Source organism: Centrocercus urophasianus, unplaced genomic scaffold, assembly GCF_019232065.1.
Source record: "Centrocercus urophasianus isolate 14NV4802_14NV808 unplaced genomic scaffold, USGS_Curo_1.0 seq_11, whole genome shotgun sequence".
Classification (NCBI taxonomy): Eukaryota; Metazoa; Chordata; class Aves; order Galliformes; family Phasianidae; genus Centrocercus; species Centrocercus urophasianus.
In genome coordinates this window covers 89,224,480-89,246,461 of record NW_024884253.1, presented here as the reverse complement: position 1 = coordinate 89,246,461, position 21,982 = coordinate 89,224,480, and the positions used below count along the sequence as shown (strand labels likewise).

Sequence of the window (21,982 nt, the reverse complement as noted above, 5' to 3'; positions counted from 1 at the left end):
ATGCTTGTATACCAGTGCATGCAGTATGAGGAATAAATGGGATGAACCAAGGGTGCAACAGTTCTTGAAGAAGTATGCAACAGCAGAAGAAATTGAGCAGAGGAAGTGGACGACCAGCATGGCTAAGCAAGTACCTGCAGCTTGAACTGAGGGAAAAGAGAGACATGTACAGGAAGTGGAAGCAGGGTTGTGTAGCCTGGAAAGAAAATAGAGATGTTGTCTGCATGTATAGAAGTAAGATCAGGAAAGCCAAGGCACAGATAGAGTTGAACTTGGAGACGGATGTGAAAAATAACAAGAAGGGGTTCTACAGGTACATAAGCAGGAGGAGACAGATCAAGGAGAGTGTTCCCCTTCTTACAAATGAGGGCTTCCTCAGACATGGAAAAAGCTGGGGTGCTCAATAAGTGCTTTGCCTCAGCCTGACTGGTGGTCAGGCTCCTTCCCATGTCTGCCAGGACCCTGAAGGTGTGGGTGAGAGGAGCAGATTCCTTCATACTGTAACAACAGAAGAAGTGTGAGACCTCCTCATAAAAATGAGTGTATTTAAGTCCGTGGGGCTGGATGATATCCATACTAGCATTCTGAAAGAGATGGCTGATGTGGTTGTTGAGCTCCTCTCCATCACATTTGAAAAATCATGGCTGTCTGGTAAAGTCCCCAGTGATTGGAAAAAGAAGCCCTCCTGGATTTGTTGTTTGAGAATAGAGAAAGCCCTGTGGGAGATGTGATGGTAGGTGGCTGGCTTGGTCACAGTGATAATGAAATAGTCGAGTTCAAAATTTTTCAATCAAGCTGAACATCTGGAGTGACAATAGGGCAGAAATGAAACTACAAGGCAAAGGTGTGGATTAGAGAGGTCTTTGCACAGAGATGATAGATGAGTTCATTCAGGAGCATCATGCAGAATCTGAGATGTGAAAGCTAGAATCCAAAGTGTTTTTAAAAGAAAATAAGATTTTAGATTTACAGAGGAGTCTTATAAAAATGAGGTGTGATGCAGTTTTCAGATTTATTTTGTTTGTAAAAATTGCACTGAAATTTTAACAGGGAGAAACACTTTTCAACAACTGGGAATCTATATTTAATGGAAATGGTGGACAATTCAACATTCACGTTCCAATATACTCCTTTGATGGTAGGAATGTCATGACAGATCCATTCTGGTGAGTTTATATTACTATCTTTTAAATTTTACATGACATTTATTTTTACCAGATAGTACAAGTGGCAATACATTGAGTTACTTGAAATGTGGTAAAAAATTCTCCCTTTTCTTCTGCAATCTTTCTTCTCCATTTCAGATAGGCTACAACTGAGATATCAGATTGTGTTCTCCTTTTCCTCCTTTGCATTCTGTCTTCATCTTTTCACACTCACTCTTTGCTTCAAGCAGAAGGAGAATAAAAAATAATGGTTACATAGTATGAACAGAACAAGGTCACTATATGTAGGCATGCAGTTAAATTAAAATATGTGTATATTAAAAATGATTTTTTTCAGCAAATAACTTTTTAACATCACTTTTCAGGCCTCAAAAAATAATATGGCATGGTTCAACTACAAATGGGATCCGAATGGTCAGCAACTACTGTGAAGCCTGGCACACAGCTGATTTGGCAGCTATGGGACAAGCATCACCACTGAAAATGGGAAAACTTCTTGATCAGAAAGCATATAGCTGTAATAATCAGTTTATTGTTCTCTGTATTGAAAACAGTTTTGTATCTGATCCCCAGGGAAAATAACTCATCTGTTGCACATAATATTCTATGTTATGACAGAAAAAGCTAACACAGAAGTTTCATTTCCAATGATGTAAATATTTTATTTTTTGTAATTGCACATTTCAGGAAAAAATAGCCAAAGAAAACATACCTTAACACAGACCATATTCCAGTTGGGTGGAACATTCAGTGTTCATGAGGCACACTTAAAGCTTTTCTTTCCACTCAACCTTTGTATGGTTCAAGGTATGCCAACATTTCTCTCACAGCCTCTTGTCTTTCTGAGTTGAAGATTCGTGAAGGTCACTAGTCAAGTGTGGGCTACAAGGAAGATTCAGTAGCCCGCCTTCATGGCTGCTGTTTCTTTGCAGTTAAGTCTTCTTTTCACTTGTATAGATTTTGAATATCCAAGGCATTATTCAAATATACCATACATTGGCTTGAATTGGAAGCGACTTCACATGGGCATGCTTGTCAACCACTAGATCGGGTTGCCCAGGGACCCAATCAACCTGGCCTTCATCATTTCCAGGGAGTGGAAGTCAACACTTCCATTCCACAGCTTCTCTGGGCAAGCTGTTCCAGTGCCTCACCACCCTCTCATTAATAATAACAATAATCCTTTTAATATCTAATCTAAATCTCCTTTATTTTAGTCATTCCCTTTTGCTCTATCACTATCTAACCAAGTATAAAGTTGTTCTCCCTTCTGATTATAAGCTACTTTTAAGCACTGGAAAGCCAACATAAAGTTTACCCTGAGCCTTCTGTTCTCCAGGATGAATAAGCAAGGCTCCTTCAACCTTTCTTCATTGGAGAGGTGCTCCAGCTCCCTGATCATCTTTGTGGCTCTCCTCTGGACCTACTCCAACTGCTCTGCATCTTTCTTGAGCTGGGGATGCCAGACCTGGAGGCAGTATTCCACGTGGGACCGCACAATGGAAGAGTAGAAGGGAACAATCTCCTCTCCCACCCTGCTGGCCATCCTTCTTTTGATGCAGCCCAGGCTGCAAGAACATACTGCTGGCTCATTTCAAGCTTTTTGGCCATGAGGGCCGCTAATCCTTCTCTGCAGGGCTGCTCTCAATGAGTTCTTCTCCCAGTCTGTACTCATATCTAAGACTGTCCCAGCCCAAGTAGAATACCTTGCACTTAGCCTCACTGAATCTCACTAGGTTCATGTGGGCCTACTTCTTGAGCTTGTTAAGGTCCTTTTGGCTGGTATCCCTTTTGGTTTCATGCCATCCTCAAAACTTGCTGAGGGTGCACTTGATCTCACTGTACATCTTTGATAAAGATGTTGAAGAGCACCAGTCTCAACTTGGACCGCTGAGGACACCACTCATCACAGGCCTCCACCTGGACACAGAGCTGCTGAATGCAATCCTCTGACTGTGATCATCCAGCCAATTCCTTATTCACCAAATAATCCACTCTTCAAATCCTTATCTCACCAAGTTAGAGATAAGGATGTGGTCTTGCAGAAACCAAGGTACATGACACCAGTTGCTCTTCTTTTGTCCTCTGATGCCATTGCTCCTTCCTAGATGGCCACCAGATTGATCAAGCACAATCTGCCCTTGGTGAAGCCATGCCAGCTGTCTCAGATCACATCCTCATCTTGCATGTGCCTTAACATACTTCCAAGGACAATCTGTTTCATGATATTCCCTGGCACTGAGGTGAGGCTCACTGGCCTGTAGTTTTGTTTTTCCTTAAAAATGGGTGTGATGTTTCCTTTTTTCAAATCACCAAGGACTTTACTTGACAGCCATGACTTTCTGAATATGATGCAGAGTGGCTTTGCAACCACATCAGACAGTTCCTTCAGGACCTTGGGTTGCATGTCATCAGGCCCCATTGACTTGTTGCACACATTCAGTATCAAGTGGTCTTAAACTTGCTCTTCTCTTATTTTGTTCCTCCTACTCCCACCTAAAGGTCCCAGGACTTGAGAGATTTGGGAAGCCTGACTGTCAGTGCAGACTGATGCAAAGAACTTCTTGAGTACTTGACCTTCTTAATGCTTTTTGTAGCCAGTTCTTATTTCTGATTTATCAGAGAGGGTACATTCTCTTTGGCCTGTGTCTTCTGACCAATATACCTGTAGAATTTCTTCTTGTTATTCTTTGCATCCCTCGTCAACTTCAGTTCCATGTGTGCCTTGGCTTTCCTGATCCCATCTCTGCACATTCAGAGAGCATCCCTGTATTCTTCACAGGCAATATGTCCCTGCTTCCACTGCTTGTACTTCTTATTCATCAGTTTGACTTGCAGGTCCTTGTTTAGCTTTGCTGGTTTCCTGCCTCCCCTGTTTGATCCATGTGTATATACATACTGCCCCATGTGTACTGAGCAAATAAGAGGATGCTGTTAAATTTTACAGGGATGGACTTCTCAAAAAGCTTTAAGAACAAAGGGGCTTGACTCTTTGGAGTCTCAATGGAGACTCAATACTAATACCTAAATACCTAACTCCCAAAATATTTCACAGATTTCATCCTGGTGCTTACACATGAGTTTAGCAACCTGACATCTTACTTCTACTTTTTTCATCATAGATTCTAACACAGTGTTTTATGCAGCAGGACTGAACCTAGACAAAATGTGGTCCTTATTTTGGTGCTATTGTTATCAGGAAATCTGGAGCAATGTTAATAGAAAACATCCTGTTTTAACTGGCAGAAATGTGCACATAAATGCAGATAAACAAGCCATCTGACCTTTATTTATTTAATTTAGTGTTAGAGGAAGTCATTTCCTGTTGTGCCAAACACGGCTGAATGAAAAATATCTGTCATGGTCTCTCTACAATAGGTTCTACGCACTGTTATCTTACTATGTTATACGTAATTTTCCTTCTACTCAATTTACCCCTCTGGCATTCAGACAGTGAAAGATTAATATAAAATCACAGCATCAGTGACAGGAACAGCCATTAAATGTTATTATTCCTCACAAGCATTATCACCATAATACCTTAAGTCTCTTGCCTAAATATTTGCCTACTATGTACTTTAAAAAAAGCATTTACTTGTTTTTTTTATCTGGCAGTAACTATGGTAGTCAAGCATCACATTATCATTTTTAAAGATTTAACCTGGAGATTAGGATGGAAACACCAAATTGCTGACAAATAGACTACTAAATTATTAGACAGCTACTTTCAAAAGACAAGAGAAGCCAAATCATATTTACTATACTAAACTGATCTAATTATTATGTAACAGAAAAATGTGAAATCCAGCCTTATTTCTTTAATTCACTATAAAAGCATATAAAACCAGCTGAATCATATCTTCTTTTTTCTTTGAAAAGACAATATTTTCATTATTACATGTTAATGAGACAAAAAATGTTTATATTACACCTTAAATGTATGCATAACAACTAATTTCATTCATTTATAGTCTATCTCTTCCCCTAAAATGCTGAGCATTCTTGAGAAATGGAAAATTCCTTCAGTTTGAAAACTTGGAAGATGTACAGAAGGGTTTGATTCTGAGTCAAGGAGGAAAATAAATTGTTTTCCAAGCAGATCTCAGCTTCTCCAAGTCAGGATAGTGAGTATTTATGATTGCAGCCAGTAATTATTACTAATTAATAATTACCCTAACCCAAGCCCTAACTCTAACCATACCCCCGATAGTTAAAGTCAGTTCTTATGCTTCCACTCCTCAACTTGAGCCAACAGTCATAGGGAGTTGGGTATTCCTTGATTTGTAATTGTGTGTAAATGTGTAATTGTAATGGTGTGTGTATGGGGGAGGTGTAGGGCAGGGGGGGTGAGAGATGAAATCACAGAGAAGTGCCTAAAGGGGGAGGTCCCCAGAATAAATACATGCTGAATTCTGCTTCCATCAGTCATTCATGGAACTAATTTCTCTCTGTATCCCGGATAGCTAATAGAGCTTAGCAGGGAACTGAGATAGTCAAACACCATCAGTGAGGTGCTAGGGAAGCCTTAACAGTTGCTTCCCCCCTCTAACATTAATTGACAGGCTATAAGAATCTATTGTACATTCTTCAACTTAATACATGAACTTAATGCATGAACTGCGTATTACCCATGCTGTCCCAATGCCAAGTACACTCACTGTGTTTAAATGCCTGCTAGGCAGCTAGCTGGAATCAATAGGAGAGACCTGTAATGAAGCTGAGGTTTCTCTTCAAAAAAACTGTCTCTGTCACTGCAACCAGAGCCATTGAGGTTCTTTATGCTTCCTGGTATAACCACAGAGAAATAGTAATGTTTCTCAAGTGTATGACAGACAAATTTGACCCAGTACTTAAAAATAAATTAGTTTCTATTAAAACTGAATACCCTTGAAGTTCAACACAAAGGTGAAGAACACTTGAGGAAGATTTGCTAATTCTGGTAAGCAACTGTGCTTAAAGCAAATGAATATATCATCAAGACTAGCACCAGAGCCCTACTGAAAGGTGTAATGGCTTTGTTGCTATTGGCATCCCACACCATAACATTAAGCAGTGCACTGGGAGTTAAAGAGTCAGTGCTGCAGCTCTGGTCTTGGAAGAGAAAGAACAAACTACAGCTTCCAGAAGACTTCATTGTTCCGTTCCTGTTTTCCATTCAGCAGGAAAAGATAAAACTAACTGGGAGTCATGAGACTGCTCTTTTTCTGCTCATCTCTGCAGTGTGTGCTTCCTAGCCATCTCACCTACAGCATTAGAGTAAGGCCTTCAGTTTTAGATGCTTTCTCTCTCATTTATTTATTAGTTTCAATTCCAATTATATTGTATTATATTGTGTTATCTTGCATTCCTCTATCATATTTAGTAAATTAGTTTTCTCCCTTAGCTCACTTGCTGCTGACATTCCATAGCCCACTTCTGGCCCACTTTGTTAGAGGAGGTATCAGGAGACCTTATGACCTATTGAGTTTAAGGACCTTTTCTATAGAATGTCACAAAACGTGACATGTCATCACTGATCAGTAGAGCACTGCTTTGCCTGGATGAACTACAGTGAGATGAGCAGTTTCTCCTTCGATTGCTACAATATGCAAGCCAAAGCTGTGAGTTTTTGAAGTGCAACACACACATTTCAAAGGATTGACATCTAACAGAATTAGCCTAGATGCAGTCCAAGAGCATGTGGTTTTGTTTTTGAGCTATGTATTCAACTGGGGAAAAAAAAAAAAAGAATGTGTTGCAGTGTGCTGTTCTTCAAGGATACTGCAGATATTCTGCTTCTGTACCTAGGTTTAGGTAGTTTTCCAAGTTTTGCTTTTTTCTCCCGTCTGCCCAGAGAAGAGAACTTGTCTCCTAGATTTTAAAGGAATTGGATGACAGAATTTCAATTTCACTTTGGAGTTCAAATATCACAGTTAATGGTAAGCACATCTCTTATTAAAAACAAAACAAAACAAACAACAACAACAAAAAAACCCACATCTGTTTAGGGTTTGGCTGTCATTTGATGGTCAGATATCTAGTTAGAGCCTATGTTATAACAGTTCCTCTCTGCTGCCTGTCCATAATGCTGCTGCAGCAATTGGCTAGAGACAGATATATTTCCAGATGAGCAATCATTTTCCAACTCAGCTTTCATCTGAATTTAGCCCTCCCTTTGTTAACCTTGACCTATTGAGGGTCAATACTTGTTCACTTAAAAGGTCTATTTTGTAACTTAGTGCAGATTCCACTATTACCAGTGGTTCCGACCTTTTACTTGCCAGATCCTCTTCCATTTTGTTTGTAACTAAAAACAAAACAGAAAACCTGTTCTACTCATAAGTAATGGTCATGGTCATGTGTACACAGCCTAACTTGAAAGTGCGCCCAAAGTGGATGGCTCAGCTCTGGCTGTACCAGTCTTTGCCAGGGGGAGAGAAAACTGTAAGTTAGAACACATCTTCATCCTCTATGGGCAGGAGAGAAATTGAATGAGACTTTTTGTCCTTTATCCCATCTTGTGATTGACCTCTTTCTTCAATTCTTCGCCTACCACTTATTTTTATCTAAAGCTGCTGTTGTTCTTCCACAGAAAAGCTCAACACCTTTCAGAGCTGTCAGCTGCAGTGGTACAGCATGCTGCACACAAAGGTTCTACCTTTCACGTTACATCTGCTGCATCCTATTTTACACAGCACCCCCCTGAAGACCAACTTCAATTTGTATGCATTGTGCTGGGTGTGCAGAAGTAGCTTGGTAAGGAGTTTAGAGAGGTCCAACAAGGAACAACTCCTTCTGTTCCCCTTACAAAGAAATGAATGTATGAATTCCTGTATGCTCTTGCAAAGTACTGTATCACTTTCAAGCTCAGTGCACATAATAGACAACACAAGCTGTGGGAATTTCTATGTGAGAAGTGAGTTCATCATCATGCCTTAGCACTGATCAGGAGTAATATTATAATCTGTTCTCTTGAGCTGGTCTCAGGACCAGAACTAGTGATGGTTTCACAGAAAAGAGCGTGATAGCCCTGCCTGACCTTAGAGGAAGGACAAGATCACAAGCAAGTTCAATTCAAGCCAAGCTGATGACAATAATGCTTCTTCAGAAAAGGTGTTTTGCATCCTGCTCTGCAGAACAACAAGTGTGTTCATAAGAACGGCAGAAACACCTGTATACAACTATGTTTCTCCACTGGTTGGTACTGCTACCACCCCTCAGTAGTTTTGTTCAGCCTTGTCTCTAAACATTCACGAGGATCCCTAACATGTTAATCATGTAAACCTCAGAAAAACAGTTCATTGATGTTTAGCTCTGCTTTAGTTATGTATTTTAACTTTTCAGGCCACAAGGTCTTAACCGAAGCTAATTCAGTCTCTGAGGCTACATTCATACTAGAAAATTATCAGAGCCAGGGTACAAGCATTAGCACAAATGGCATTGCTGATTGCTGAATTACTCCCTGGCATGGTTCTGGCTCATGTCACTGGATTTGCGGTATGTAGCTGGGGACAATATGTTCCAATCACTACTCTGGGAACACAAAGGTTTAATTACACTAACAGGTACTTAACCATTGTGTCTGGCTTCAGGGCTAACTGGAGTTTTCACTCAACAAAAAGCCTGCAGTGAACATACTTATCTGATATTCATGGGACAAACAGCAATACCTGTTTATGTAAGTTTCAGACCTGTGAGAAATAAAGGGTCCTGTTATGGAGATACAACTGATAACTACTACCAAGGTGTACAAGACTAACAAACAATGCAACATATTTATCCTTTATTCCAGCTCCTGCTGGATCAGGTAGCACGTTAATGCATGTGCACGTTGGGTTTAATCACAGATCACTTCATAGAACAATTTTTGTACTATTTTCTATTATTTGTCCCTTTTAAAAACTAGTTATATTTTAATGTTCTACGTAGATCCTTAGTGTTTTGGGGTGTTTGTTTTTTTTTGCATTACAGCGCCTTTCATATAATCTCAACTATTTCACTTTCCACCTTAATAATTCTTGACAGAAATGAAACTAGTACTATCTCCCTGTGGGTGCTGTTTATTTTGCATAACGTGTCTAAATACCACATACTAGTAGAGGCAAAAAATAATCCTGTGTTTAATTTGCAGATATTCCCTGTATAACTACTTGATTTACTCAATTCAGTAAGCAAGTCTTAAAATTAGGTTTAACAACTTTGGATGACCTGAACAGATCAATCCCAATCGAGCCATCCTGATCGTTTAAATTTCTCAAGCTTTCGTTTGTATTTTGCTTTTTTCTTTTTTCCTAACTGCTCCAATCTTGTACAGCAAAAAGGTCCTACCTAGACCACCTTCACTGCGCTAGAGGCAGTGATGCTCATACAAAGGAATCGGAACACAAATAATATAAAAGGCTAGCTGGGTACAGAAGTAATAGTGGAAGAAAGATGACAGAAGAACACAGGGATCAATCTAACAAGAAAAAGAGGGACTGATCTTCATGGTCAGTGACCTTCCCACATGAACAAGATCTGATCCTCTACCAGAACTCTTTTAAGGTCAAGAGGCCCTTGGCAGGAAAAGGAGCTATTACTATTTTTCTATATCCACAAATTGAACTTAGGTAGCTTCATAGCTGCTGCTTCGGCCCTGGGCTTACTTTGGCTCTTCAGTCTGACACGGTACCCAAGGTTACAGCTGGTTAGCTAAGAATCAGGACAGAGTGTGACTTGACTGCAGATATTTCATGGGTATAGGTCTTTACATAGTGTGTGTTATGAAAGAACAGTAAGGCCTGTTGAAAATAGTTTGCGCTGGGAGTGATCATCACTTGAAAGTGACGTGAAACCATCTTGGTGAGCTGTCAAATGCAAGCTACTGACCTAGCCAAACATTGCTCAGGATGCCAATTCACTGTTTTCCCTAAGACTGAACTGGAAGCCCTGAAAGAGATCCTTCACTTACTCATTGTTTCCTGTTCCGTTTTCGTTCAGAAAGATTTTTTGTGGTCCACACGTAATTCAGATGGCCTGTGGTAACAAAGCAAACAGTGGGTGCTTTTCCAAGTATAACATAACTTCCTTAAGCTATAGTTTTAGTGTTTTATGATTTTAAAAGATGCCTCAGTATTTCTTACTGCTGCTAGCATATCACTAGGATTAATCCCTTGCACATTTCTATATATGGATAACTAAGAACATGCTTGCATGGTGATGTCAACTTCAGTAACTCCTTACAGCATGCATTTGTATTGAATCCAGATGTTCAGTCTAACATACTGTCACTGAAACAGTATTTGAGAGAGAAAAATCAAGTAGGTTCTGTTTGTATGTAACAGTGATCATTGCTGGGAGAGAAAGGGAAAAAGACTGAATTAACAATTACTTAGTTCACTTTGAACCGTTACATTATCAGGATTTTTATCCAGGTGAACTGTACTGCAGGAGAAATAAGACTTTTTACAATGGATCTGTTGGCAGAACAACTGCAAATAGGAAGAAGAAAGCAGACTGCTGTGATGTGGAATTGAGCGTGGTTCTGAAGAGTGTGTAAGTTTTTGTCCAGAATACTGACCTGGCAAGTCATCACCTGGCAGAGACAGTACATAAAGCTTGCAAAAATTTGTCAAAAACAGTGACTACAGGAAGCAAGTAAAAAAGCACCTGTGACCTGTGTTGGCTTGTCCTATGTTACACAGCAAGAGAGCCTAGCAACAAAGGTAGTATAAAAACTTCTATTGAATTGTGAGACCTTGCAATGATTCGGGATCTGAACACAAAAGCTGGATGCAGGAGCCAGGGCACCAAGGAGGCAGGAAAAGGTAAACTTCCAGAGGGAACAGGCAACCACCGAGACAGTGGTTATGTGATCAGAAGAAGGGACGAAGTGGGTCTGTCTCTTTTCCCATCACATAATAAACATCCCCAGCTAGTAAAGCTAGGGATAAAAGCAACAACCCCAGGCAGATCCTAGCTGCCACAGCTTTCAACCAGAATTTCGGACAGTTTGTTGGATCACGCAGGTTTGCTTCTGACTCCCAAATAATTCCTGCACTTACACGGGGTGAGCAAACAGACGGTGAAATAGCGACGGAGCTGCACACTGCCACCAGCACTGCTTTATCTCCACAAAGAAACCATGTGTGCGGGCTCTACTCTAAGACTCCGTCCTTCAGCGAGACCCATGCTTTCCTTCTGAACTGCTAACAGGCCGCAGAACTAGTAGCACAAACAAACGCGAAGCCGTCTCGTAGGTCCGCCAGGTGAGCGGACCAGCGAACGCTGAGTGCTACAGCTGCTCCCTGCTCCACGACGCCGCTCGGGAAAAGCATCACGGCGATGAAGCCTCTCCCAGTTCGCGTCCCACCCGCACTCTGCACAGAGGAATCCCTCACGCGTCGTTGTTGTTTTTTTTTCTCTTAAAAGAACCCGCGAGCCGCTCAACTCCTGCGCGCATCTCCTTCCGACGGAGTCAACCGCGGCCCCTCGGGAGCCCTGTCCGAGCCGAGAAGGCGCCTCGGTCGCTCGCCTTGGTGGCTTCCAGCCGCTCCTTCTCAGAAAGGCGACGATTCCCGCGCAGGGAGCTGCTCAAGGCTCCGCGTATGCGGAAAGCTCGCTTCCCGCCAGGAGTTCTCTCCTGCCGAGAGAAAGAGCGAGAGACTGCGGTTCCCGGCTCGGGCCCCACAACGAGTAACCCCGCCCGGCCGCCGGCCTGAGGCAGCGCTTTGCAGCCTCCCGTCGTCGTCGGGGCGCCCCCCGGCCGCCGCGAGGGCGGAGCGGGGCGGGGCGGCCAATCAGGGAGCGCCCCCGCAGCGGTTACGCCGGCGGCGCGATGGGAGGCGCGAGTGCGTCGATGTTTCTCTCTCCGGCGGGAGGGGGGAGGTGCGGCGCAGGGGGCGCGGGGCGGATTTGTCGCGCGGGAGCGCGCGCGCCGGGTGTGCGGGTTGAGGAGCGGAGCATGGCCGGACGGGGCGCTCGGCGGGCACGGGCCGCGCTGCGCCTGCTGGTAGCCGCGCTCCTGCTGCCCGGGGCGACCGGTAAGCGAGTGTGTGCGCGCGTGCCTACGGGCGAGCGGGGGAGTGGGGGGGGAGGGGAAAGCGAACGATCGGCGCCCGGGGCGAGGGGAGGAGAGCGGCGGCGGAGGCGGCGGCGGCCCGCGGGTCCACGTCGGTTCCTTTCAACAACATGGCGGAGGGGCCGGCTAGGGCGGAGTCGCCGCCTCCCCCGGCGTCCGAGCCCCGCAGGCCCGCGCCCCGCTCGTCCCTTTGTCGACCGAACACGGTGCCTCGGATCCGAGGGACGGGTGGCCGCGCTGTCGCGAGGCGCCCGCCGCCGTTCTGCCCGGCCCGGCGCGACTCCGGGGTTCGGCGCGGTGGGGCGATCCTCGTGTCGGAAGAACCGCGGAGGAGCTCTGTCGGAAAACTCGCCTGCTGCCGCGGGTGCCGCCGTCGCCGTCGTCGGACCGGGCGACCTGCGAGTCCTGCGGGCGTCCCGAGGGTGCTGGCGGGCGGCGTGGCGGGCTGGGGCGGGCTGCGAGCACCGCTGTGGAGCTGCGCTTCAATCCGTGATTAGACGACGGTAACACGCGTACAAAAGCTGCTGTTTGCAGTCAGTTCCTGAATTCTAACGAGTCCTCTCATGAATTGTGTTTTGCGTTGGGTTTTGCAGAGGAAGGGGTGATGCACCGCAACTTTATTCAAGCTTTAAGGCGTCTGGGGTTTCTACAGCTCGCTTTAAGGTGGTGCTTATAGAGGAGAGGAAGTATTTCTTAAAGCAAAGCAATTTGCTAAACTAAATGCTGCTTTGTCACCATTCGTACTACAGAAGGTGGAGCACCTTTGGTATAGGAACCGTGAAGTAAGCTTAAGTTACCCGTTGTTTTATTTTCTTGTGTAAGGAAAGGTGCAGCAGGCTTTAATAATTGATAACTTTTGTGTGTAACATACAGTCTAGATGAAGGACATTTTAACTTGATTTGAGTTCTGAACCATTCTTTTCCCTTTTGATGCTTCTAATCTGTCAAGAATTCCCATTGACCGTGTGAAAATAAGGTAATAAGTTTCCATACAAAACCCGAAGGTTGGAGGTGGCAGTGTTAGTTCTCTTTGTTTTGGTTCTGTTGCTTTAAAAAAAGGAAGGGGTAGCGGGAAGAGATGCGAGTCCTATTCAAGGCAACAGGAGCTCCAGGGCTCTTTATCCGTAGCTCATACACAAGCCTTCTGCTGCTGAAGGGATGAATTTGCTCACTCACCATGGTCTAAGTTAGCAAAGAAGATGATATAAGAATGCTAAGTAACAGTGGGCAAATCGTATGACCTACTTTGACGAAAGCTTGGCGATGCTTTTGTTTTGCAGTGCGCTGGTGTTATTGTGCAGGTGAATACTTTCCTGTTGTTTAGATGAAGATCAGACACGTCATGAATCACAATGGCCAGCTGAACTACTGTTCAGATAGTTGTGATCTGTGAAAACATGACTAATCTGCAGCCTGTGAAAACATGAATCAACTGAGTGAGCCGAAATTGTCTTCAATCTTTCAGAAGTTCTGCGGCAGTCCTGCTGCAAACTTGTATTCATGCAGTTAGTCCTTAAATAAGAATAGAAATCTGATGCTGAAGTATATTGAACAGTACAAATGAAAGCTTTCCTTTCTTTCATATAGTAAAACTAAAAGGTAAATAAAGGTTTTAATTTAAACTTCCTTTGATTTTTCTAAACCATGCTTTTCTATGGAAGATAACCTAAACTCTTTTTATATATTTTGCTGTAAGAGGGATGAGTGGATGAGTTGTTTAACAGCTATTTCTTTCCCTGCATCAGAGAGCAGAATGCTGCTTCGTTGAAGCTAGGATTTTTTGTAAGGCTTTATTGTTACCTGCAAGTTATAGGTAGTGCCTCAGTGAAGTAGTTTGTCTGCTTGCTTGAGTGCATCACTGGTTGCCAAGAACTGTTGTTTTCTTTGAAAGCTTTGCTTACATGCATGTAAAAGCTGTCCTGATAACTTGATAACCAGTGCTGTCACAGCATTTAACCTGATTAGTGCCTTTGTGAGAATAATAGCTTTGCAGTCAACCAGAAGCATCATGGTTGAAAAATGTCTTAGCTGTATTTCAGATATCATACCTAAACAGTTTTGTATGTTCAGCATGAAAGAGTTCAGAGATAAGTCAAGTGTACTGTTTGAGGGAAGTGTATGAATAGGAGTATAGGAATCTGGCATCGCTTGTCTGAGTTACATTTTTGCTTTTGACAGACGGAATTTATTGGAGAGGGGAAGAAGCTAACAGCAAATGCTGCTGCTCGCTTGGTTGTCTCCCCCAAGATCTTTTGCTGTCTCTGATATACGGTAGCCTTGCTCCTTTCTCCACACAGCTGTTACAACTTACGGAACCAGAGTGCTGATTTCTTTTTCTTCTGGTGGTATAGTTTTTCTTCTTAGCATTTGCATTGTTGTTGGTGGTGGTTTTACAAGATGTCACTTGTATTTTCTATGGAAGAAGAGATGATACAATGACGGGAAGGATCTGGAGTTTCTTGTTCAGCATAATGCTCCTCGTGGGGCCTGAAGTCTCGTGTCTACTGATTTGACTTTTTGAAATTACTAAAAGGTGTTTGAGAAAACTATGGAAACTATGAAACTGGCACTGAGATGTGATGTGCTCTAAAAAGTGAAGGCACAAGCTTTATCTACTTTTTAATACTTTGTTAGCATGGTTTGAAAGAGCACGTGAATTTCAGCAGAAGTTCTTTGCTTGAAGGTGATCTGTGCTGAACTATGTGGATGAAATAGTTTTGCAGGACATGAACAGATAATACACAGTGATTCATAGGCTTTTATGTAATTTCAAAGTAAAGATTTAATGTAATTTTGTCACTTTCAAGAATACAACAAATACTTGAAAAATCTCTTCAAACTGAAGCAAACAGGCTATGTTTAATTATCTTCTGGTCAGGTTTTGTACATAGTATAAATAATGGAGCTCTTCTTGACAAGCTGTGTAGTTTCTATCTTATTTACGTTCCCAACTCATTGCACTGTGGGCTTTGTGCTAATTGTTGCATGCACACACTGTTGTAACTTTTACATAGTAAAATTATGCATTGCAAACAACTGCCAAATGTATGGCAGTTGAGGTGGAATCTTTCCACCAGTATTGCATTGTGTTTTGTTGCTGTGCAGCAGAGAGCAGTAGAGGGGCAGTCTGACTAAATGCAACTGATATGGAGGTGCAGATGAAGCAAAGGTAATTGAATTCCTCCATGCTGAAAAACATTGCACCCTTTGACATTCATGGATGTTACTGAATGTTCATGGAGACCAGAAAATGGATGTGAGCACAGTGAGGTGGTGGATGGTGCTTGTGTAGGAAGCCATATGGCTTTTTGTGAAGTGTGCTTGTCTTGATAACAGACTAAAAGATAATGGTGTCAATCTGGGACGAAAGTATAAACTGTAGAATAAAATCACACTGGGAGTTGTAGCAAAGCAGAGGTGGGTGAGCCACTTAATAAATGCTTCAGTGTGAGTGGGATTAGTGTATCTTTAAAGTTGTGTTGATCAGGGAGATAGGTAAACATTATGTCTGTTTTCTCACTTTGTGTAACTTATCCTTTGTACCATGACCTAGTGTAAATACACAAATCACTGCAGGTCTGTTACTGTAGGCATTCAGATGCATCTGCAGTTCTGTTGAGGCAGGAAGATGGTTTAATTAGGGAAAGTATTGGATGAAGCACGTCAGATAAAGGCCTGCAAGTTTTTGGTTCTTTGTGTGTTGTTAAATAAAGCTATGTTCTGAAAAACTCATGGGGAAAAAAAGAAATACTAATTTGTGAATGTTGTAGAAATCAGTGGATTAAAAAATAATTTGCTGAGGTGTAATCAAGTTATTTTCCTGTTGATGTGCCTTTGGTAAATGTTTCATAGTTCAACTCTGAACAGTAAGAATTTCCATACTTCTTTGAGAATGGAAAATATTGCATCTTGGTTTGGTTGAAAATGATGCAGTCAGAAGATGTCAGAGAAGGGGTACGACTTAGAGTCAAGAATTTGAGATCAGACTGTCTTTTCACATTCTTTTGTCCATTCAGTGTTATGCAAGAGTAGAGAAAGATGGAAAATCCAAGACGGTTCAGGCAGTGGTTATCTTAAACTCAGTGAAGTAACCAGAGTTGCAGTGAAAAAACAAGTACTGTGTTTTAGGGCATCTTCTGCTCTACTCGCCTTAATATCCATTCGATGTGAGATTTTTGTACCCTTTAAGGAGAATTGCTTATGGTTTATGCATTTTTTGAGTTGGTCACTGGTGATATAGCATTTGTCGAAGTCCCTGCATTTTGGCCTTCACATGTACTGGCCGTTTCTGTGCTAGCTGTAGTTAAGAAGTAAGCACAGCTCGGTGCACGTGTGCACAGGTGATTCCTTTCCTCCTTAGTCTACTGTTTGTTCACTTCTGCAATAGCATATTCTCACTTCTGTTTCAAGACCATCATGCAGCTTTTCCTGCACTTGCATGAACAAGCAGAGTCAGTGTATTGGTACCTTTACTTCTATGGCACTGTTTTCTGGCTTTGGCACTGTGTATATGGAAAGGAGTGGAGAAAGAAGTTTGTAGTAAGATATTTCCCAGGAATTTTTTCAATTTAAAAAATGAAACCAGATCTTCACATCTGGTATGTGATTAATCTGCTGTATTGTCCCTGCCCTCACATTTCTAGCTCACTTGATAGCTGTAGTAAACTTCAGTATGTTAATGCATTGTTTTCTTGCATTTTCATTAAAAAAAAAAAAAAAAAAAAAAAAAGTCTGTCATATGCTGCTTGTGTGAAATGATATGTTCTTAGGTAGTTTGGAGGTTGTTTAGGATTTGGGTTTTGTTGTTTGCTTTAATGAGGGTTAAGCATTTATATGTTCTTTCCTCATCAGAAAAATAAAGCTATAATGTGAAATATAAAGTACTAATCTACTTAGGTAGCCAGCAGCATCCTGTTTTTTAGTTACTGAAACTGCTCTGTTGGCTGTTAGAACAAAAACAAAAGGCACTGTTTGTATTGCTCTTGAAAAAGAGCACTTATGCAGTTATCTTTAGAAGGTAGTGTTATAAAATATACCTGACTTTAGAATGGGAAATAACGGGATTCCTCTACCTGGAGAAACATCTTGCATGGCAGACTACCTCCATAGTTGCATAAGGAGAGATGACTGTGTTTGGCATTCTTTCACATGTGTATCTCCTGGTTCCGTTGTCCCACTAAAAAACCTCACAGCATTTTTCTTCAGGATTAAGTTTCTTCCATAGTTGTGGTTGCTTTGTGATTCCAAATGGGTGCCAAGACTAACACTTGTTTTTTTCCTCAATACAGCATTACAGTGTTACTGCCATCTATGCACAAAAGACAACTTTACCTGTGTGACAGATGGGCTTTGTTTTACCTCAGTAACGCGGATTGCAGATAGGGTCATTCACAACAGCATGTGTATAGCAGAAATCGATCTGATTCCCCGGGACAGACCGTTTGTTTGTGCACCATCCTCCAGAGATGGAGTTACTACTTTGCCTCATTGCTGTGACAAAGACCACTGCAATAAAATAGAACTTCCAATTCCAACACCAGGTAATAGTTTTTGATGTGTTTGTTATTTATTTTTAGCCATGGAGAATTTGGAAAGAGTTCTAGTTTTGAAGTTGCTGATGAACTTGAAGGTCTGAGGTATACCCTGGATTCTGTAAGTAAAACTTCAAGGGTTCTGGAATAAGACCTTCCTATTCTGGATAGGAACAGTGGGGCCAGTTTCAAAGGCTTCCATGCAAGTTGAATATAAACTGAATTTGCAAGATGATCAGACACTGGAACAGGCTCACTCACAGCACAGTAATCTTGACAGAGAGCATGCTGGAGTTCACAAAGCGTTTGGACAATGCTCTCGCGTGTAGTGTTCAAATTTTGGGTGGTCATGTGTAGGAGCCATGAGTTGGGCTTGAAGATCTTGTAGATCCCTTCCAACTCTGGGTGTTCTTTAAAATAGTTACTTTCGTCCATTGTAATTTTTTGTGTGAGTGTGCAATAACTTTGTGAAGAATAGTTCTTAGGAAATGTAATTCAAATATCATTAAGTAAATAAACTGGATGTATTTCATGATGTTACATAGAAGGAAATGGTGAAACTGCCTTATTTGTTTACCACCAGGTCCTACTCCAGGAAGACCAGCTTCTAGTCTGGGACCTGTGGAACTGGCAGCTGTTATTGCTGGACCTGTCTGCTTTGTCTGCATTTCATTGATGCTGATTCTGTATCTTTGTCATAACCGTACTGTAATTCATCACCGTGTGCCAAGTGAAGAAGATCCTTCATTGGATCGTCCCTTTATATCTGAAGGAACTACTTTAAAGGATTTAATTTATGATATGACAACTTCAGGCTCTGGGTCAGGTAATGTCATACTATGTAATAACCTGTTAAAAAGCTTTCTAAGAGCTTTGTGATCTTTATTTTTAAAAAAAATATATCAAATGTACTTTAACTTCCAAGAAACTGGAAAAGGTATTAGAAAATATGCTGCATTCATATAGATTCATTTGGTATCAGAACTGATTCCAGTACTGAGAAATAAGTGAAGTAAAATCATGCTGAGTTGCTGATACTAATTCTCTTCAATCTGATATGGAGCAGGACTGTTGTACATTCAGTTGTTGTTTCTACTATTAATAAGGGTCCAGTCGTATATGTTTTGTTCTGCACAACATGATTAAATTCCAATCTCTTGCATTTCTGAAGTAATTTGTGGAATTGTTTCTTTTAGCTTTACACTAAAGAATTTATGTAGCTATAGGTATATGATGAATATTCTGAGTTGTAAGTGCAAATTAATATTTTAATCCATTCTCCCCTCGGAGAAGATGTCAGTTACAAATAACTGCATACTGTGTCCAAAGAACTTCTATCCCTTGACTTCATAATTCTTTCTTATTTTTTTTTTAAATTCTGACTTCAATAGGTATTCCTCTGGGAGGATGAGGTAGAAGTCTTGTTTACTGCATGTAGTTTTTGCTATAGTTCTGACATATAATGCCATTGGAAACTATTGGTTTGTCATATAAATATGGCTTAGTAAGCATCGATACGGGATGATACATCACACAAGTCATAGCACAGATTAATTCTCTGATCCATGTTAAGTTACTTATATCCTGTGGGAGTGAGGTATCATGTCAATTTCTCATTAGCTTTTTACTATGTGGAAATGAAAATTGATCCTTCTACTAATAGATGTATGTGCTGAAATGTGTGTGCGCTTTCATGGTGCTGTTTTCTTCCAGTGAATGTTTGTATTTGATTATTTGTTTCTGAATCCTTCAGTCCCACAGAAGTAGGAAAAGAAACATAACAGAAACAAACTAAAAACCTAGTCTGTAGTTCTTTACTGATGACAGTAGCTGGTGAAAACTATTCAGAGTCCACTGCTCTGTCAAATCAATATAAAATCAACGTAATTTGCTGCACGTGTTCAGAATGTAGATTAAAGTAAGTAGTCTTTTGGTTACATTTTCATTGAGGTTATACTAAGTGTAAACAATGAAGTTTCAGTTGAGAGTTTTTTGAGTGTTCAAATATGACTTGGTCATGACAGAGTAAATCGATTTCAGGAGAGCTGGAGCTGCAACAGTTCAGGTGTATATCAGTTGTCTCATTCATTAACAAAAATACTAAATTCAGGTAATGAAACTGATTAATAAAACATATTGAGGTACAGTATGATAAATGCAGTTTCTGAACGTGGTCTTCCAGTTACATTCTTTCTTGTAGGGGTGTACAGAGGAGTTTTAATAAAGAATGAGAGTCTGAGACTTACAGGAAGAGTAGGGGGTTGGGTTTCTTTTGTGTTTTTTTTTTTTTGAGGGGCAGGGGGGTGAGGAGTGAAAATAGTGGGAGTGTTAAAAACATCAAGCCAGGGGAATTGCATGGTTTTCAGAACAGTTGTGCCTGGTCTGGAGTCCCAGAACATCCTGACCTACTGTTGTTTTTGAGCATTGCCTCTGTTGGCTGCATCAGAAGAAGAAAAACAGCAAATAAGGTTGAGTTTGAGTTACTGCTAAGGAAAACTAATCTGTTCTGTGTCTGAAAGAGAAAATCATATTCTCTGTAAAACAAGGAGAGTGTTTCTTAACTTTCATACGCAGTCCAACTTGAGCCACAGTGAAATCCATGTTATTCTGCTGTTATTCAAGCTGTTCAAGCATTAGCATTGTTGTTCTATAGTGTTCTGTTGTACTTAAGTTCTATACTTCTTTTGCTATGGGAGTACAATGGGAAGTTTTTTTTCCTCTGCTGTTAGTAGTATGTGTATTTTCCATGACATACCCTTTTGTCCCCACATTTGTCAGTCTTTCTAAAGACTTTCTAAATTATCATCCTTTTGTGCTCCACTACTTAAATGATAATTTCAGTGTCCTGAAATGCCTGCAACGACTTTACTCTAATCTAGGTTTTCATTCTGCACGGTTATAAATTTTCACTTTTGAAATAAACTGGGAGTGGGAATGGAGGTGCTGAAGGAGGAAAAGTCAGAGCTCCTAATGAAAGTAGTTTGGGCATAAAAGCACTAGTTAATCAGCGCAGAGCACGGCCGAGAAAGTGATCCTGCAAATGGACCGAAAGCACTGGTAGTCAAGTAAAAAGGATTCCCTCAATTTTGTATTACGGTGTTCTCTGATAAGAAGCATATCAAAGCTCTGAAAGTGAGCTCAGATATGAAGGGAATTAGGATTTATTGTCTGTGGTGGTGACACAGAACTGTTATTAAAGGCAGTAGTGCTAAACCTAAAACGATTAGAGGATTGAAAGAAATTCATAAAACATTCAAAGTAGAAGCTAAGACTTCAACAGAAGGATCTCAGGGAAGAATTTTGAGGTCTTTTGGAGCTGTGAGTGATTTGTAGATCATGATGTAAATCTCTGAAATAATGACGTGTTACGTAGGTTGGAATGTGCAGCTGTTACTCTCCAACTTAGAAGTGTCCAAGGCAACTTGCACACAAGGAAGCAGAATCATATAAAACCATGGAGAAGCTTCTGTTACTAGTAGGTGAGTTCAAACAGGAACCTGAAGCATTTAAAAGACAGAATATCACAAAGTCAGTCAGTCAGTCAACCTGAGTCAGTTGAACTTGGTGTAAAGCTAGTTCAACTTAGTAACGTTTCATAGAGGATTGAAGAGAATGAGACTTCACCAGTTCGTGGGGTTTTAGGAAAGGTCTTCTAGGACAGAATCTTACAAGGTAAATTCAGCATTGTGTTAAAATGTTTGAGAGTATGAACAAAAACGTGATGTAGTGAGTCTAGAGGAGGGCCATGAAAATGGTCAGAGATCTGGAGCACCTGTACTTGAAGACAGGCTGAGAGAGTTGGTATTGATGAGTCTTGGGAAGAGAAGGCTTCCAGTACCTGAAGGAGGCCTGCAGGGAAGATGGGAAGGGAATTTTTATTAGGTGACGTAGTGACAAGATGTGAGGTAATAGCTTTGAAGTAAAAGAGGGTAGGCTAAGGTCGCATATTCCAAAGAAATTTTTCACTATGAGGATGGCAAGGCTCTGGAACAAATTGCCTAGAGAAACTATGAATACCCCGTCCCTGCAAGTGTTCAAGGACAGGTTTCTTGGGACTTTGGACAACCTGCTCTAGGGGAAGATATTCCTCCCTCTCCAGCAGCTGCTTTTCAGCCAGTCTGGTGTACATTAATATAGTTACTCAAGTTACTGGTGATACTGGTTGGTGTGAGGTGATACTGGTTGGTGTGAGGTGATACTGGTTGGTGTGAGGTGATACTGGTTGGTGTGAGGTGATACTGGTTGGT

General features: G+C 41.4%; 2 protein-coding genes across 4 annotated transcripts in view; both read left to right on the top strand.

The window, feature by feature from the left end:
* The window catches only part of COL15A1 (collagen type XV alpha 1 chain), a 106,236-nt gene extending 100,712 nt beyond the window's left edge, over nucleotides 1–5,524 (top strand). For both annotated transcript variants that reach the window (XM_042839729.1, XM_042839730.1), the window contains exons 35-36: nucleotides 1,051–1,166; nucleotides 1,532–5,524. In XM_042839729.1, the coding sequence (XP_042695663.1) occupies nucleotides 1,051–1,166; nucleotides 1,532–1,748 (333 nt within the window). In that variant the 3' untranslated portion in view covers nucleotides 1,749–5,524. The remainder of the gene's footprint in view (nucleotides 1–1,050; nucleotides 1,167–1,531) is intronic.
* Nucleotides 5,525–12,087: 6,563 nt separating this feature from the next.
* Nucleotides 12,088–21,982, top strand: part of TGFBR1 (transforming growth factor beta receptor 1) — a 32,226-nt gene continuing 22,331 nt past the window's right edge. The window contains exons 1-3 of one of the 2 annotated variants that reach the window (XM_042833467.1): nucleotides 12,088–12,166; nucleotides 17,493–17,744; nucleotides 18,319–18,561. In XM_042833467.1, the coding sequence (XP_042689401.1) occupies nucleotides 12,088–12,166; nucleotides 17,493–17,744; nucleotides 18,319–18,561 (574 nt within the window). Of the gene's footprint in view, nucleotides 12,167–12,665; nucleotides 12,708–17,492; nucleotides 17,745–18,318; nucleotides 18,562–21,982 lie in introns of those variants that run through there. The other variant, XM_042833474.1, reaches the window with a different exon arrangement.